Source organism: Rhodnius prolixus, unplaced genomic scaffold (genome assembly GCF_049639745.1).
Source record: "Rhodnius prolixus isolate KJV_2025 unplaced genomic scaffold, Rpr scaffold_7, whole genome shotgun sequence".
NCBI classification, from domain to species: Eukaryota; Metazoa; Arthropoda; class Insecta; order Hemiptera; family Reduviidae; genus Rhodnius; species Rhodnius prolixus.
In genome coordinates, this window is record NW_027411582.1 from 1,639,950 (window position 1) to 1,658,523 (window position 18,574).

Consider the following 18,574-nt stretch of genomic DNA (forward strand, 5'->3'; position numbering starts at 1 on the left):
AAACAGTAGTGCTGTCTGCGAAAATGTTCATCAATTTTAGACTTCTATAGAAGTCAACAAAAAAAAAAAAAAAAAAAATTCTACTTTGTATTGTAAGGGAGTTCAAAGAACAACATTTCAAGCAGGAGATGTGGTGGAGGATGTGTTCACTCTGCGCTCGTAGTTGACTGAGGCAGTACATCGGTAGCAAATATTGTCAACAAATGACTCCAGCTATCGTATAATTTAAATATTATTTATTTTATTTAGATTTTTTATATTTTAATTTAAAAAAATATATTTTTGAAGCACCCAGATTTGTTCAATGGGACTTACCAAGATACCATCGTAACAACCTCATGTCAGCAAGACAAGCAAATTAGACATGCTTTAATTGTAAGGTTTATTTAAATACATTTTCCTCGAACAAACTAAATTTCTGTAATCAGTTAATTTCTACGAAACAAACGGCTTGATAAAGAAAAAGTTCAAGAAAGTTTCTTCTGAATTGGACGGCCAGACTAACTTGACGCCAAGCTGGATTTGAGCATCCTTCTTCTTGAATAGCTTTAAAAATAAAAATAAAACAGGTTACTAAACGATGTAGATTAAAATACGCCTCAAATTTCCGAGGGGGCCATCCATTGTTTTCGCTAAAAAATAAAAATTGTAAACCTTCAGAAAAAAAAGTACAGATGTAGAAAATATTACTAATAATTTTTATTTCACTTTATTATATGCATATATATATATATTTGAAAAATAAAAACAAAACTTATCACAATCAAATATTTTTGACCAGACAATAATTCTTTTCAGACGTATACTCTAATCAAATAAATATACATTTAAATTTACAAAGTGATTTCTACACTTAAAATATTTTCTGCTCTTAAAGAAGAAAGAATCTAAATAATAATAATAATAAAATTATGATAAGTAACAAAACTACTTGTTACCAGTTTTAATTTTTAAAGAATCATTTAAAGTAAATTTTCGTTTTTCGTTCAAAATTACAAGTAAGGTATATTTGCAATTTAATAGTACTTTATAGATAAGATCACCTTTCACATGAGGTTGCACTTGAATTTTATTTACATTATTTTACAAAAAAAAAAAATTTATTATGTATTTTAATCTTTCGTAATTATATTGTAATATAATGTCTTTAGATCGTTTACAAATGGAAAATAACATAAAGGTTTCATCAAGATGGAATCAACATGAAAAGGCTGCTTCTTCAAAAACTATCAGCACTGAAGCTACAATATTTTTTAGGATAATGTGTACAATTTCTGTTGTATTTCATTTTATTTTTATTTTTTGTTATCATTTAATTCTTAATTAATAGAAAAGTAACTAAAATAGAATTGTTTCACTATTAAATTATTATTTTGCACGATTTTTTATTTTTTGTTTGATAATGCAACTTCCTCAGAAAAAAGGTCTGGTCTTTAGCTGCAGGAAGACTATCTTGAATCAATAAACAATAAACAGCTTTGGTAGTTAACTTCTTTAACAAGCGACCAGAGATTTGAACCTCTCCAATAAGCTTTTTCTAATTCTTCTTTCTGTTTCGCGTGCTTTTCTCTACAAAGGAATGGCCGAAAGTTAGAACTGGCTCTAAACCCTAGAGTTTTCCAACCTTTAAGAGCTATAGAAGGGAGTAATTGTGGTAAGAAGTAGACAAATTTTATGTCATATCACTTTTATTATCCCAGCCTTATTAAGGTCCTTATCAAGGAATGTCTGAGAAGTGTTGCATTTCTACAATCACCCTGGAGATCGGTGAGAGCGATACAGAATGATAGTGTGATGTTCATCAACATTCCTGGTGTCAGTCAAGTGCAGTATTATGGAAAATTAAACTTAAGAATCAAATGAGTCTTAGTGCCTCAAACACTTACACAGACTTTTTATTCAAGTAGACCGAGTCATGTCGAGAGCTCTGGATGATTTCCAACCACGAGGCGAATAGTAACGTTTGATTCAACGAAAAATTGAAAACTCCCAAAATTGCTAATGTGAGCATTTTACATAGACTTGCTCCAATCGCTATTAGGTAAAATGTTTCTCTGAAACATTTTGGTTACAAAAGGGACTGTAGTTTCAAGATATTTTTTGATTAGGTCTATCTATCAAGGACAACGCAAAAAACATCTCATGGTAATAGATGCAACTGCAACCATTTGACTCTCTCTAATTTGTGTGTCTTCTGATCTGACTGTAGCACTAATATGTATTGTAAGAATACATAAAAACAGTTAGGACTGAAAACTTACCAACCTTAAGATATAATAATGTAAAAAATATAATTTGTTAATAGCAAAAGTGCATAGAACGAAAGATTGGCAGATTTGCTATATCTACGTAAATAAATATCTTTGCAAACTTCGGTGAACTTAAATTTTTTTAAATGGCCAGGTAATACAAACAGTCATTATACTAAGATCTTAAAACAAAAAAAGAAACAAAAACTAATAAAGATAACTCGATTGCAGATTCTAGATTAAATTTAAAAAAAAATAATGTTCACTGAAGTATAGAAAACACACACTTTCAAATTTGAACAATCAACAAAGCTATGTATCGTTTGTATTTTAATCGATTCTTCAGATACAATTATAAGGAGTATTAACAATTCAGAATTTAAAACCTTTCTCACATGAAAATTGAACAGAATTCCTGTCGATAACTTTTTTTAAAAAAAATAAATAAATTTAAACAAATATTTAAAAAGTTTTACATGACATTAAAAATAATTATTAAAATACTTTTTTTTTTAAATTACTTGAAATTATTCAAATTTTTATTGATATTATGAAGAGGCCTGGCAATCAAATTACCTTCCCTAAATGTTATCAACAATAAAATGACCAGCGATAAGTATTTAAAAGTGATTTATTTATTTTATTTTTTTAAAAATAAATTAATAATAAGGCTACTCAAAATATTTGGCAGATTGTGACTTTTTTTTTTTTTTTGTTAACCTTTTTATCAAGAGTTAATTCATTATTACTTAAATATTTATTTCCTCTTCAAATAAATACGTACTAAATTTAGATACTATTATGTATAAATATGTACAATTTTATTTACACTTATGAGTAATTTTTTTTGTTTTTTTTAATATCCTTTCTTCCTTTATAAGTTACAGCAATTTTAATCTCAAGTGTTTTATCAAGAACAAATAATGGTAGCACATATTTTTATTCTGAAAAATACGATAAAAAAAAACATTCATTTATTTTTTGGGCTTTTATGTACAACTGATTCCTTAATATTATTTCTTAAAAGAAATGGAAAATTATAACTACATTATTTATAATATGTAAACATCACCTCATTTACGGTAGACAATCTGTGACTTAACAACTATAAATTTTGTTGAGGTCACAAGGGAAGAAAACAATTTTTATACAAATATTGGCAGTTATGATTGTTTTTTGTTTTTTTTTTACAAATCTAATTTAAATAAAGTGCCTTTTTTTTTTAATAGGAGTGTTAAATATTCAGTAACAAGTGGATAAGATACATCTAAAAAGGCAAAAACCATAATATAATGCAGTTGCAGGTAAAAGAAGATAAAATTTATAAAATCATTTTTTACTTGATTGTTAGAGAAAACAGATAAAAATTGTGATTTTCTAATCTTTCGAGATTTTCAAGTTGTGATTTTATACTCCAATTTATAAAAAAACTTAATTTGGTTTGAGTTTACAATATTTATCTAGCGCTTTATACACTGTTTAAGAATAAAATGTTTTTCTAAGGGTAGTAAAGAGCGTGTACACGCTATTTATGGTGGTGATATGCCATTGTACGCCCAAAAAAAAAAAAAAAACAATCTACAAAAAATACCGATCAAAAATGGAAAAATTTCGATAAAAATATTAATTAAGATGGAAATGAAATTCTTTGTGGGCACCACGTGAGGTTTTAGCTAAGTGGTTAGTGCAAAGGACCCCACACAGAGAGGTCACAGGTTGAATCCCAGTTAGTTGCTCTTCTCTTTCAAAGAGCATGTCCAGAGCTCCCTATCCGACGAAGAAACAGTTTTGTCGAAACGAGAGATTACAATCCGGAAAAACTTCTATAAAGTAAAAAAAAAACTCCGAGCGCCAATAACGGAACTCAGAGTGTATTTACCCCACCTTTTATAGAAAAACAGAATAATTTAATAAAACGTAAAGTAATTGCCTATTTTTTCAGGGCGGGCTTTATTAAGTCCACCAACTACCAATTAGGTGTCGTGGACGGAGGCGACTAGCTAACAATACTTTACTGTAAAATTTCTCATATTAACCATAAAATAAAATCCAAGGCCTCTAGACCGGGAATTGAACCCAGTACCACAATACATATTAGCTTTACAGGCCTCGCCTCTAACCGCTCGGCTACCGTGGCGCCTACAAAATAATATCATATTTTTGACTATTTTAAAGCAGATGCGAGAATATGATTAAAAATGGTTTATCTTTACGTAGTATATATAAAAAAACTTTTTCTGTTTTATAACGTTTCTTAATTTTACTACATATCTACAACTTTTTTTCTATGGATGTTTCAAACAATCAAAGTTCACTATAAAGAAAAAAAAAATTACAAATTAAGAGTATATTCCAAGAAATTTTAATTTATTTTTGTTAACTCCACTCTTGTAATGTCTGCCAACATTTTTTGAAAAAATAAAAATTAGATCCTAGAAATATAATTGATTAGAGATAAATATTGAAGATTTATTGATGATTTAAATACATATTCTGAATTTAATTTACAAAATAACAATAAATGTAATTTAACAAAACTGAAAAATCTTGCCTTTAAAAGTAGGATAACTGGTTAAGTAGCAACGAGTCGGGTTTTTTTTTTTGACCTTGTAATATGTTTTGTTTTGTTTTAACAAAATGATAAATCAGTTAACGGAGGAAAGATTAACATAAAACAAAGAATCTATTCTTCGCGTAATTAATTCTTTAAAAAAAAAAAAAAAAAAATTGGAGAAGAATATAGTCTTCTGTTTCTTAGTAAGTACAGCCCAAAAAACAAAAAATAAAATAAAAAGGTCTGCAAAGGAATTTTGAAAGAAATCTTGTATCGAACATGCAATTTGATCATATTTTAGGAGGAAAGCTTCAAAATATCTGAAATAGAAGTTTTGTTTACACTGGATATAGCAGAAATAAAATTGAGATAATTGCCAATCCAAAAATAATGGGTAGGTACAGAGGATTTGAGTTCTTTTCCACGACAATCTGCTTCATTTTTTTTTTTTTTTTAAATGAAAAAACTTTACCTCATGCAATTATTAAACTTCTCTACAAAATTTTCACAAAAAGTGTGCGTTCAGTTTTTTTCCTCCATTATCTTCCAGCGCACTTTGAAGACCACCACAAGGTTAACGAACTCAAGTTTAACTAATTCTTAATAGGCACCTTTTTTTTTTACTTCCTTAGCTAATTTTTTTTTTGTTATGCGATTTAAAGAAAATTTGTAGCTTTAACACTCACCATAAGTGACAATACTCTGCGAATCTTAAAGCATGGCTCTTAAAAATGTTTCCGTAAACACTACTATCCCATAAATTCGCATCACAATGTTCCATAAAAATTGGAAATAATGTAGAAATAGTTAAAATCTAGTGAAATTGTTTTACTATTCAAAGACGTCAACAACAAAAAACTACAGAGTGATTGTGAAGGAATATCGACAATCTTAGTCGATTGGTTGTAAAGGATTATCGATTATTTAGTCGATATTATGTCTATGATCAGGGGTATCATTTAAATATTGTTTTCTAAAGTACTATCTATCTATACACTTGTTTCAAGTTGAATTAAAAGAATAAATGTTTCTAAGCATTTCTAATGTAAAAATTAAATAGTGCAGGTTCTCTTACAAATCGACAGACTAATTTAATCCTCCATTCTCGTATATATCGTAAGACATCAACTTAAATATTTAAAAAATACCTCTCGAAAAATATCTCCTGGTGTATCGAAAAGAAATATTTTGCGTTAAAAACTGATTTTCTAAAATGAGTCTACATAAAATAATGAAACACCAAAAATTCGAAAACTGCTAACAGAAAATGAGAGTAGCATTGCCGTTCGTTTGTGGTGAACCTTAAGCAAATGTTTCGCATTAACTTTATTTTATTTTATTTTTGTTTAGTACAAGAATTAAATTTGTTTTAAATGGATATTTTAATGTAATGACAGTTATTGAATAAAACTAATAGATTTTACGCAACTATTATAGTGGAACGTTATACTTAATCTATTTCCAAGCTAAACTCTTAATATTTTTGTACATACGTAAATTTTCCACACACAAAAATTTTCAAGAGAAATTAATTCATTAATTTTTAAAATATTGAGAATCACTGCCTAAAAAAACGATTTCACGAAAAATGATTTCCAGCAAAAGTGGGTAAGTGCTCAAGTAATTATTTACTGTATTAAGTTTAAAAATAGTTTATCTCGATTGATTTTTGTGAAAATTACGGACATTAGATACAAAAACAAAATCGCCTTTGAAAATATCAACAAATCATTTCTTATATTATACTAAAATAGCACTTGTGATCATTTTACTGGAAGTGGCATTACTATGTATCTACTTTACTGGGGAAATATTTAGTAATATATCTTATCCATGCAATACGTCGTGTTAATTAAATAAAAAAATTCCGAAAAAGAGTTTAGATCTTTATGGGTGAATTCTCGGTTAAGAAATTCTCATCGCTCGGATAATGTCGTCAGATTACAGAAGTCACCAAAACGAAATATAAAATCTGTGATTCCTGAGAGCGACAATATTCCCTTTCTTGGATCTTAAAACGGTTTTTTTTGTCTCCCTGATAATTTCTCAATTTCGAAAATTCGTCATGATCGCAATATTTCCCATAGCCCATAATAAAAGGAAGTAAGTGGCCGAAATGAAACGTAGAAAATAAGTCACGTTTTTGGATCACTTATCTGCATCACCGACATGGTTCTTGCAAAGCAACTTACTTTTAAAAAGTGGCAGGTCAAGACAGTACGTTGCATGAGTGTGTAGGTCTTGATAATTTGTCCTTTCTCTATTTGTGTAACTTCTGCACAAATCAGTGTCACTTATCACTATCACTTTAAAAACAATTTGGCCTAAACTAAGGGTTAACAAAACAAAAAAGAAAAAATCTTGAAGTTACGTAGAAGACTATGGGGAGAGGAATGTTCTTCTAATTAAATGCAAAAATTGTAAGCAAAATAAAAAAAAAAGTTGGAGAAAGGTTAGGAATGGATGATCTTCTTGTAACCGACCAGAAATAAGATGTAAACAGGTCAGATAACCCTGGCCAGAAGCAGGCGAAAAATTTGCCTTAAATCAGCTGATAGTAGGTTCCCTGATGGAACTTAGCTGACTCTGAGTAAGCACATTCACCACATTGGCCTAGCAATGGATGTCCTGGTTAAGGGCTTCCTTCCATCATCAGTGTTTATTCGGTGATGAAAACACAGATATTCGCCCAGGTGGCGTACGCTTTTCGGCTAACCCTCTTTGAAACAATCTAATCTATAGACGATATTCAAGTATGTTTTGACTTAAAATTTGGGTAACCATAAAACATTATGTTTTGTAAAGTGAAATTTGTATCATTCTCAACCCTCTTTGAATTTTTTATTTCGAAAAATTAAAAAAAAAACACCATTTTGGGAGAATAGACAAAAAGGAACAACCTGTCCGTGTAAAATATCAAGTTTCAACTTCACATTAAGACATCTATTCCTCGTCATCCTCAAAATGATTGGTAACCTCATTTTCAATCGATGATCCAAAAATAAAGCAGCAAAGCAGGGAAAAGAGCTCAATTTTTTTTATTAGCAACGCAGACCCACAATCAGTATGCTAAGTAAAATAAAAAATATTTATTTTACTTACATTTTTTTGCCTAAAGTACTGGCTGATGCCAGACAATACGACCTGTTAAACAACCAGACACCAATAGACAATGTCTGGGCGAGAATTTCGTAGAGACGACGATGTCTGAATGTGAAACATTCGTGCCAATTTCGTGCAGTCTTGCCGGCCGGCCGTGTTCAGGTACGCAGGATGATAGTTCAGAACATGTCGGCGAGAAGGATAACAGGCGGACTCCATAGCCAAATGGAGAGCAGATAAGTCGTCCGTCGGCTGAGAAACAAAGCTCCTTGATGAAACCTTTCCCAACGTTGGATTCTTCAATGAAATGGGTGAGTCGCGGCGTGTTCTGGTGTATCTTGTGATTTTTTGGCACTTTCATCCTGTAAAGAGAGACTTTGTTTAAAAAAAACTTCCAAAAATTTGATTGGTGCTTGTTAAATGGACAGAAAATAAATTTATGAGATGATGAGTTAAACTTTTCCTTCAGGTTCACCAAATCCAGGAAAGTGCACGTCTCATTCTTTCCATCTACGTATTGATGAATTTTGGGACTAGCAGTTTTAAGTATTATTTTTGCTTTAACGCTGGGTTATCCTCAGGTGTACCACTTACTCTGAATAAATGACCAAATCTACTTCTTCCCTAAGAAAACGAAACGTTGAAAATGTAGGTACAGAATTTTTAATAAATTCAAAGATGGTTTCAGTTTCTCATTTATTTCTTCATTTATCGCACTTAGATTTGAAACGTTTCAAAAACTTGGAATCATCTCCAGTAGTCTTCTAATTAATTAAAATTAACACAATAAATACTAACTTTAAACGTTCGTGTGACAAATCTTGAAAGTAAAATGAACATTTTGACTAACCTGTGCGGAGGTCTACTTATAATATAAAACGAGCGTCCAGTAGTGTGGGTACTATTCGATCTGGATTCATCTGGGTTACTGTTAAGTCCGGAAGAGACACTACCATCGGCGCTGTCCGCTCTGGTCGGCACAGGATCCCCGCGAGCTCTAAAAATAAATAAATAAATGAAATAATAATAATTTAAATAAATAAAAAAAATCGATTATAACCACTATAAATAGACTTCCTGTTTCCTTAATTACTTTCACTTACAGGACAATATCAGAATCCGCATGCCACGCTCTTACGGCTTCTATACCACTCTGCATTCGGACTATCCGCAATCGAGACTCTAGAGCTTCGGCCCCTAAATAAAAACAATTTTAATAAAATTAAACTATCTTTTACAGAAAAAAAAAAAAAAAATTATTCTGTCCAAAAACTCTACCAGGAGCTTCCGGCCTTCGGTCTCGTCTTGCTCTAGCTTCCCTGATCGCTACCAATGCTTCCCAGACATCGGTGGACGTGACGGTCAGTTCGCCTCTGTCTGGTACAACCTGCGCCCTGAAACCTCTAAAGGCGTTCTGTCGTCGTAGAACTCTCCTTGGCACACGTCCTCCCACAGCTTCAGCACTCGACAGTACCCTGGCTCTGGAATTCAGTCCTATAACCATGGACGCCATCTCCGTGCTGGAACTGCTACTGGCCATTGACACATAAACAAAATATAATGACTTAATCTTATAAATATAAATCAATTGGAATATAATTTTATCACAGTTTTGAAGAAATGTGGTTTCAGTTTAATGAATCTGCGACAACACGAGAAGCGAAATTAATTGTTTATTAGACCCACGGAGATGATCTGAATCTGTGAGACTTAGTTGATAATCAACAGAATGAGATGGTTATCCAAATTCTGGGAAGATACAAGTAGAAACAAAATTTACGGACGGGGAATTGCGAATCCGTAGGAACGATGAACTAAAAGAACTTTTCAGTTCCCCTGTAAAGGAATAAAGACAGTTTAGTTTAGGTTGTTACAAAAGAGGCTACCAAAGAAGGCCATGATTGGAAGGCGAGCTTGCTCACGGCAAAGGTGATATAATATAGAAGAAGATCTCACATACCCCGGTGTGGAAAGATGGTGCCTGAAAGTGAACGACCAAGAAGTTTTGTAATGTATTTATTAGGAAATCCAGGTCCTGTTTTAAAAATTGTAGGTTTACCTGTAATAAATAAGTATGTAGAGCATTACAACACCGTAATTTTTCAATACACGCAGGAAAGATAACCCCAGTAACACCTACAACACTGATTTAGGAGCGCTTTTAAAATCCCCAGATACCATCAGACAAAGCTCCCTGCCTCTCTCATTAAGAAACAAAAATAAAAGTGATCCTAAACACGAACCTGTGATTTCTGCATTTTCCACTAAGTGTTAGTCGAGCCTTCTAAAGGAGAAACCTCGATAGGAAAAAAACTTACACATAAACAACAGAACTTTGAAACCCTTTAACTACTTACACAGTAGATTGCTCTGATTCAGCATCAGATTCTTCTCCAGCGCTCTGTTCAGAATTACCTTCATCCTCTTGGGAACTTGAATCTATATCAAGATCTTGTATATCATGAACACAAGTCCACTCAGAGTTTTCATCATTGGAGATATTACGACTAAGTGCACACCATCCCTGAGGATGAACCTAGCAAAACAATGGTGAGCATATTAAATGTCCTCTACTTATAGAGAGGCTGTTGGTTGCAATACATAACTGAATTAAAACTCAATTTACTTGTAAAGAAGAGACAACTTCCGCGTCATCACCGTCCGGGAAATCGGTGAGAAATTCTATTCTATTTTTCTTTCGCTTTTTTGAAAATAAATGAGTAAAATTAGCGGCTACTGGAATTGTTGTTTGACTAAGCTGCATTAGCCTGTACATGTTTGGCTGCAACAATACAAATTTTATATTTTAACCATTTATATTATTTATTTATTAACCATTTATTTATATTGTTATTATATTTTAACTGAACTTAGGACACATAAATCTTATTAAAATTGGAGTAGACTGACCTTAAAACCTTCTAGATCCTGGGCTAAAGTCCTTAAATCCAGATTATGGATTAGAATGAGATAACCTCCTGTTGTACATATAATCATTTTGGATGCATCCGGATTCAGTCGAGTACGCATCAGCCCATTTGTATGGAATACACGATTATAAAGAAAACCGCTTTCTGTATAACTGTTGGAGAGGGGGAAAAACAAACAAAAAAACAAAAATTTAAAACATAATCAAAAGATAGTCTTAACTGCATTAATTATAGTGCAAGTAAATTGCATGTGTTTACTTTATCCGTCATGCAAGTATGTTTAATTAAGTCACGGACAACCAACCACGTCAGCAAATGTTGTGTGAGGAGGAAAAAAATAAGTGAATTCGAAATTTCCATAATAAGCTGCTTAATCTACCAATGATGTTTAAGGATGAAATTAAAAGTTCGGTCAGGGATTCTGCACGCTATGACGGTGCAGCTTAATAATCCAGCTTTGCCAGCCTAACCACATTTTCAACTGAATGTTCTCTTGCAAGCAAATCTTTTTTAGAAATTTCTTTCAAAACAGATTTTTTTATTCTACAAGCGATTAATATCCCATTATTGCCCAAGTAGTATATAAGAAAACTCGCGGCCCCCTCAAAAAAAGAAAAAGTAAATCTGATAAAAAAAACCACTTCAAAACTCTATCTTAAAAAAATTATTACATTTATAATTCACAAACTTTCTTAAATTGTAATTTTTAAATGGGTAGCTTAGTAATATTGGTACGAGGAAAATAGTTATATTTTAAGATTTATCACAGAGAGTTCCATCACTGACTCCTTCCCTTATCAAAGTGACGTGGAAATCTTACGATTGCCCACAATGCCCGTCAAATAATTATTCCAGAAAGTTAACGTCAATGCAATTGTATCTCAGGTTCAGAGAAAAAGAAATGAGTCTATTTCCAAAAATTTCCCAAAAAATAACTCTAGAGATCTACTTTTTAAAATTATGCTTCTGGTTAAACAAGTGCATTGAATTGGCACTTTATATGGAGGCCTGTGAGAGCACTTCCCTGAGAACCCCCTTAAAAAAAAATCTGGATAAAAGGGATAAATTATGTTTATTCGAAGTATTCAAGTTTATAGAAAGTCTAAGGAGTCCTAATCGAGAAAATCCTGAATTACTGCACAACCATTCCAGATATAGATATTTAAGATCTATTTTTGATTACCTGTTAATATCCCAAGTATAGATTGAACCATCAAAACCGGAAGTGACAAGAAGGCCATCACTTTGGGAAAATTCAATATTCTTGACCCAATTTGAATGGCCGTGTAATGTTCTAATTCTGGTCTTTAGATTCCTAGCGTCCCATAAGGCCACAGTACTGTCGTCACTACAAGTCGCAAAAACTCTGGAATCCAGAAATCTGAAAACATATTAGGCTCATTTATGGATGAAAAAAAAACTAAAAGAAAATTGAATAAAAAAAAAAACAGCATTTTATATCATATGAGTTGTATCATTAATTTACCTGACACAGTTAACACAATCAAAATGTGCATTATCTACAGTATTTAATAATTGTCTTGATAATGGGTCAAACATTAAAATACTTCTTTTTTCACAAGCAGCCACTAATAACGATCTAAAACAAAATTACAAGAAGATTATTGACTCGTCAATCCACATGGATAAGAATAGGACTAGTCAAATTCTTCAGAATTCAGGCAGTTATTATCATACATGATGACTCACACTTAAGCACATTATAACATTTTCACAATAAAAATAAACGGTCTTCCGAGAAGTCGAGAGTTCAGAGTTCTCATTCTGTGACTAAAAAGTTGCTGATACATTTCCATTACTTCTACAGAATTCAATTCAGTTTTGAGGTTCTAATTTACTTAAAATTAATCTTACGAGATGAGAGACTTGCCCTCGAATGTGATCAAAAACAGGGCAAAAATGCTGAATGATTTCCTCTTAGTGTTTCTGAAAAACTGGTACTAAAACTGAATATGGAAGATGATATAGGAGACTATAGGTTTAGGTATTTATGCAGTATATGTTCGATTGAATGACGGGGGGAAGAGAGGGATCGAACTATGTGAAATTTGATCCGAGAAAAAGAAATGTGGGCTGGCGCTTGTATTTGGAAGCGGAGAATGAGAAGATGGCCGCATGAAGTCTTTGAAAAGGAGACTGATGAGCTAAGAGATCTAATTTGATGGCAACTCGATGAAGGAAATACCAAACAAGACTTCAATTGAGAAAATGGACTAATATCATTCCCATCATACACAGAGATTCTAACCCGGTTTTAGAAAAGTGAAGCTGCTTCGAGTTTTCAGCACCTGAGTGCAAACTCGTAATTTGTCACCACTCATTCGTACAACTTAATTTAAGTACAGAAGGCAACCATATCTTCTGACACTCAAGCTTGAATAACACATGATTTTGTAGTCGCCACTTTAATAAATTTTTAGCGAACCCTGGAGATCAACCAAAAAAGTGGAAATATTAATGAAAATAACCACACTTTAGCAGTCATTTAAAAACTTACAGCTAATCCAATAAAAAAAATAAACAGTAAAACTTAATTAAGCAAAAAATAAAAAAACAAAAGACGTTACATAATATTTAAAGTAAAAACATTTTAGTGAAAATCAACAAGATTGTAACAAAATTATTGCATTTCTTCATTTCACCAAATTAAGATTAATTTACTTTGTTTTAGACATTCAACCCGTTGAATGCTTTAATCCAACAAAACAGCTTAGATTATTACAAGGAAAACCGATTCAGGAGATTAAGTACAAGAAAAGAGAAAGAGAAAAAAAGCAAAGAATTCGATCCATAAATAACAAAACTGTAATAATTACGAACACACTTTTGCTATAAGGGAAAGTTAATTAAATTTTTTAAGAATGCAGACGTCACAGCGACACTTGTGACTCGATTATTAGCATTAGCTGCACATAATAACCACAATAATGCTGGAAACCATTACAGGGTTTCAATATAATAGAATAGAATCCAAAATACATCATTAATTAGAAAACAGTGATATAAGTAGGCAAGCAAACAAGCAGGCAGGCTCTCAACAGAGTTAAGCCGTTCAACATTTTTAACCCTTAACTAAATCTCTGAAACATTAAGGTACCACAGATAAATTGTGACCATTGAAACTTGAGTCAGATTCAGAGTTTATAATAGAACCTCTTCTGCCGAACAAGTACTTTAGTAACTAGGATAAAGAATACAACTAGATATTTGAGTCATTACCCATCTGGAGAAAATTCTAAGTTGAATATACCACCAGGAGCTGCATTTTGTAAACTTTCATTATGATCCCAATAAGTACATGGTAAAAATGATGTATACAATCCTTTCATAAATCGGTCAGTGCTCCCAAGTTTTGGTTTCATACCAAGTTCTCGATTTCGTAGGTATGCACAACTGAAACCTATGGAGCATCTAGGTTTCACTTTTTCCATTGTGTGTGTGTCTTTATTCGTTTGCTAATAAGTTTTTAAACAATAAATCCGAAACGTCAACATTGTCTACAGGTTAGAATATAAACATTTAAATTAACAAACACATCACTATATCTATTAAAAGTTTTGCCTGCTATTAAAAAGTAAATTACTGCCATTTAAAGTAAATAAATAAATACACAAAATTACGAATGTAATCGTGAACACCACAAGTTACAAACTATAACGGACGTCAGCTGTTGTAAGCTGACCTGCCCTGAAGCCTCTTCTTGTCATTCAGTGTTGTACTCTAGTAAAAAAACAAATTTAGGGAAAACATTTTTTTAAAATTCAATATCTAGCAAATAAAATTAATAAAATAAAAATATACAGAAAATGATCTTCCAAAATGTATAAAATGTTTTCAGTTTCCTCTGAAGACTCTCGGCAAACCTTTGTGTTTTGTTTGCTGCACGTATAAAATTTTTTTTCTTAAATTTGTGAATCCCAGATTTATATTTTTCCCGTTCTTACAATGATATATAAAACCTGAAAGCCTCTTCACCTTAATTTTTTAAATGTAGGGCTTTCTTGGCAAAAAAAAAAGAAAAAAAAGAAAATTCTTTGTACTCAACGTACAATATAATTCGAAATATATAATTCACATTATTCAGACATCAGACCTAGCCCACAGGTGGGCCCTTGTTCTTTGCGCCACCAATATTTTGTCTATTACATCACTGATAATGATGTTATTTTTTGAAAATAAGCGTAAGTATAATCTGCAAATCTTGGTTAGTGAAACCAAAGATTTTTCAGAATTCTTTATTTTTATTTTATTTTAATATTTGCTTTAAAATAATTTAAAAACTAAAAATAGGTACTAAGACTCAATAATAATTAATAATTTTTTAATATTTCATCCATTCATTCTATGTCTCCACCTTAATTTTCTTCATTTCTTGATGTTTTAGGTGGATTTTTTGGACTATTAGCAGTCTTTTTAGCATATTACCGCAATTATGTCAACTCATGTGTGATTACAACTTATACGAACAGAAGATTGAGGAAAAATTGTTAAAGTTAATTCTCAACAGTATGCTTTTTCTAGCATTTTTTTAAATAATCAACCTTAGCTCAACAAACTGTGAAAACTAGTTAGTTTAAATATGTGCTCAATATTCTTTCTTCATAATTAATTCATTTTAATGCTAGATATTTTAAATGTAAATGTTCTATATTAATAAAATAATGAGTTAAAATAGTTCCGAAAATTAACACCAGGGATCTTTCTTAAAAGAAAAATTAATTGGTTTTAATTCCAGCCCAAAGTTCACATTAAGCCCAAGTCACAATTCTGAATTTTTATTTATTTACTTAGAAATATTTATTTAGTAATTTTTAGATTAAAAATTTTGATTCAGTACTAAGTAAACTAAAACAATAACTCCTTTTAAATCTTTAGTGTTTTTGATTCAAATTAAAAATAGACATATACTTAACACATAATCCTTCCTAGTCACTCAATTCTCAAAATTTTCTTCTGACTTGGAAGTTTTGACTAAATATTAGTTAGTAATAATAGAAATAGATTATAATAAAGAGATTTTTGAAAAATGAGACGTCCCAGAATCTCTCATTATAATTTTCATTAAAATAATTTTTAAAAAAGTGGCTGAGAATCCAAAAGCTATAAGAAACTTATCTTGGGACTCACAATTCGGATCAAGTTACTTACTTTTTTTTTTTTTTTTTTTTTTAGAAAAAAGTAGTAGATTAAGTTACAAGGGAACATGCTATGCAAGCAAACTATCTAGAAATCTTGAAGATGTTATGGGAATGAGTTTTTAAAGGACTTAAAAGTGCTTTAGAAAAGTAAATGTGGGTAAAAAAAACGTTTTACAATCGAATCCTCATTCTTAAGAATACGTAGATTGTGGACGTCATAGATTGGAATATATATCGAGGGATATCCAGATTGTAAAGAACTAAATCAGAATATTATTTTAAAAAGTTAATGTTAAACAGCAAGTACATGCTCAGTGCTGTCAGGAGGAATTAGATTGGTGGGTAGTTACTTTCGACAAAATGTTTATTCCCATTTTAGGCAATCATTAGGAATATGGAGCGTCATCTATCACGAAACCTTCCCCCCTGCTCGTGAACCTGGAGAGCAGACCCTCACTATGCCGATGCTCATTTTGTACGCTACAAAAATCCTAGAATTACAAGATGAACTAGAGTCCTAGAATCATACAGTTTTGTCTGCAAGGAGAGTACACTATCCAGAGTGCGTATTAAAAATGCAATGATTTCGCACCCGAAGATCTCAGCTGTTGACGCATCTTAAGTTAAAATAAGAAAAAAAATACGTGGCGAATTGTATAAGCAAAAATCCATTTAAATACCTACCTATTTTCTTCTTACTGACTTTTCAGCCATAACGGGTTTTGAACGTTATAATCGATTTCATTATGCAATGCTAGCATGTAAATATTAAATGAAGATTAGTTGTTTTATTTTCTGATCTCCTCGGATATGGTTGTATGTACAATGTACATATGTAGTGTTATGTGATGAATTACTTAATCCATCATATAATTACACGTGGATGATTAATCTTCAATAGTACTTTTCTTTAATGAGTCACATCTGTAATAATCTCCGGCAAATCAGTTTTTTCTTCAAATATGGGATTTTTACTAAAGTAAAAAATAATTCTTTTGTTAGATCAAGAACAAAAATCAGGTATAAACACTTAAAACGACTTTCTCTTGCTCTGATTCTTACAATAGTAAGTAACAAATTTTAGTAAAGTAGTAGCTGTTTAACTAAATCCTTGTAACTAAGTATCAAATTTGAAGTTTCCTTTTCGTGTTTATGTTAGGTGAAGAAGTCACACTGGCCAATTTTTCATAACTACTTTTCCGGACTCAGGCTACAAAACAGATAATTACGATAAACACTTAAAACTCATACTTAGTTGAGTAAGAAAAAATAACACTTTTTTTTCTACCTCAAAACAGGTATTATCAATGTAAAGATAATTTTTAAAAATTGATTATGTTCTCAGTACATCCGCTTTAACTAACTTACAAGATCTATAAGAACTACAAAATCTTCTTCAGTCATCAAAATTATATTTCTTGAAACTTGAGTAGTTTGTCGTCATTGTTCAATAAAAGATTCTTCTTAAGTTTTGTAGGTACGATAAGAAAAACAAAGCAAATGTTTTATTTTATTAGGAAATGTTTATACTTTATCCTAATCTTTGTATTCGTCATCAGTAATTGGACTATCTTTAACTAAAGTAAACACTACAGATTAAATTTTTGATTCTTTGAGGCTTTATACATAAAGGTTATAAACAACAAGCAAGTGGTATTATTTACTATTTGTTTTGTGTGTTGATAATGAGTTTATAGGTTTATGTAAAACATTAAGAGGATGAAGTCATCAGTTCTAGAATTCGGCGTCTAAGATTATCTATGCTATTTTTTTTAAACGTTCTGTATTTAACATTCCCTTACGTAAATGGTGCACGATATTTTCATAAGTGAGTCAGATGTTTTAATGTGTAAGTATAGTTACTCTCTCTTTGAATCACACATTTTCTATTTAACACAATTTTATTGTTTGTTAGTAGATATCCGAGGTAAATGAGACTTCTAAAATTGTGAAAATCCCCCCCCCCCCAAAATGAGAATCAAATGTGTAACTAAAATTTTTTCATTTGACGAAAATAGGTCGACCGAATATGCCCACTTATTGAATAGAATTTTCAGTATTTAGAAAATTTCTCAAAAATAACCCTCGACGATTTTCTGATATGATATTATATATAAGTAGATATATAACTACTAATTACAAAATTAAGTCTCGAGGAGACTACTGCGTAAAGTGGTGGGTACTTCCCTCTTAAATGTCAATGTTGCGTTGAGTACGTTCTTCTCTCTTGTTGATTTGGGTTTGAAGATAAGTGTTAATCCATAAATGCAATAAATTGTTAGAATGTCAAAGATTTACCTTCTGTCAGAGGATAAGATAAAAATATGAGATATACGAACAACAAGATAAATCGATAAATGCAGTGACTGACAAATTACAATATGGAAATTTTCAATATAAAACCATAATCTTAGTTTATTTTGAAGGTTCTATTAAAGTAAAGTAAAGTAATTGCCTATTTTTTCAGGCAGCCTTTACGTCCAACTACCAAATTAGGTGTCGGTGACGGAGGCGACTAGCAAACATACTTTACTGTAAATTTCTTTTATTAACCATTAAATAAAATCCAAGGCCTAAGAC

The 18,574-nt window shown here is 31.2% G+C and overlaps 2 protein-coding genes across 6 annotated transcripts in view; one reads left to right on the forward strand and one right to left on the reverse strand.

Annotated features, from left to right (window-relative positions):
* Window positions 1-344: 344 nt before the first annotated feature.
* On the reverse strand, window positions 345-14,575 carry LOC141446682 (DDB1- and CUL4-associated factor 10 homolog). 5 transcript variants are annotated; one of them, XM_074113337.1, is made up of 11 exons: window positions 14,076-14,575; window positions 12,322-12,435; window positions 12,019-12,216; window positions 10,816-10,987; window positions 10,532-10,687; window positions 10,263-10,441; window positions 9,184-9,437; window positions 9,009-9,102; window positions 8,756-8,902; window positions 7,906-8,267; window positions 345-546 (listed from the first exon to the last, which is right to left on the reverse strand). In XM_074113337.1, the coding sequence occupies exons 1-10, from the start codon at window positions 14,285-14,287 to the stop codon at window positions 7,916-7,918; spliced, it is 1,878 nt and encodes a 625-aa protein (XP_073969438.1). In that variant the 5' UTR covers window positions 14,288-14,575; the 3' UTR covers window positions 345-546; window positions 7,906-7,915. The 5 variants fall into 5 exon arrangements, with proteins under 5 accessions (XP_073969438.1, XP_073969437.1, XP_073969436.1 ...); XM_074113336.1 differs by lacking the exon at window positions 345-546 and adding an exon at window positions 678-3,193; XM_074113335.1 differs by lacking the exon at window positions 345-546 and adding an exon at window positions 678-4,681.
* Window positions 14,576-17,700: 3,125 nt separating this feature from the next.
* Window positions 17,701-18,574, forward strand: part of LOC141446688 (sodium-coupled monocarboxylate transporter 1) — a 69,751-nt gene continuing 68,877 nt past the window's right edge. Inside the window, exon 1 of the mRNA XM_074113353.1 lies at window positions 17,701-17,843. The gene's annotated coding sequence lies outside the window, so the exon portion shown is untranslated. The remainder of the gene's footprint in view (window positions 17,844-18,574) is intronic.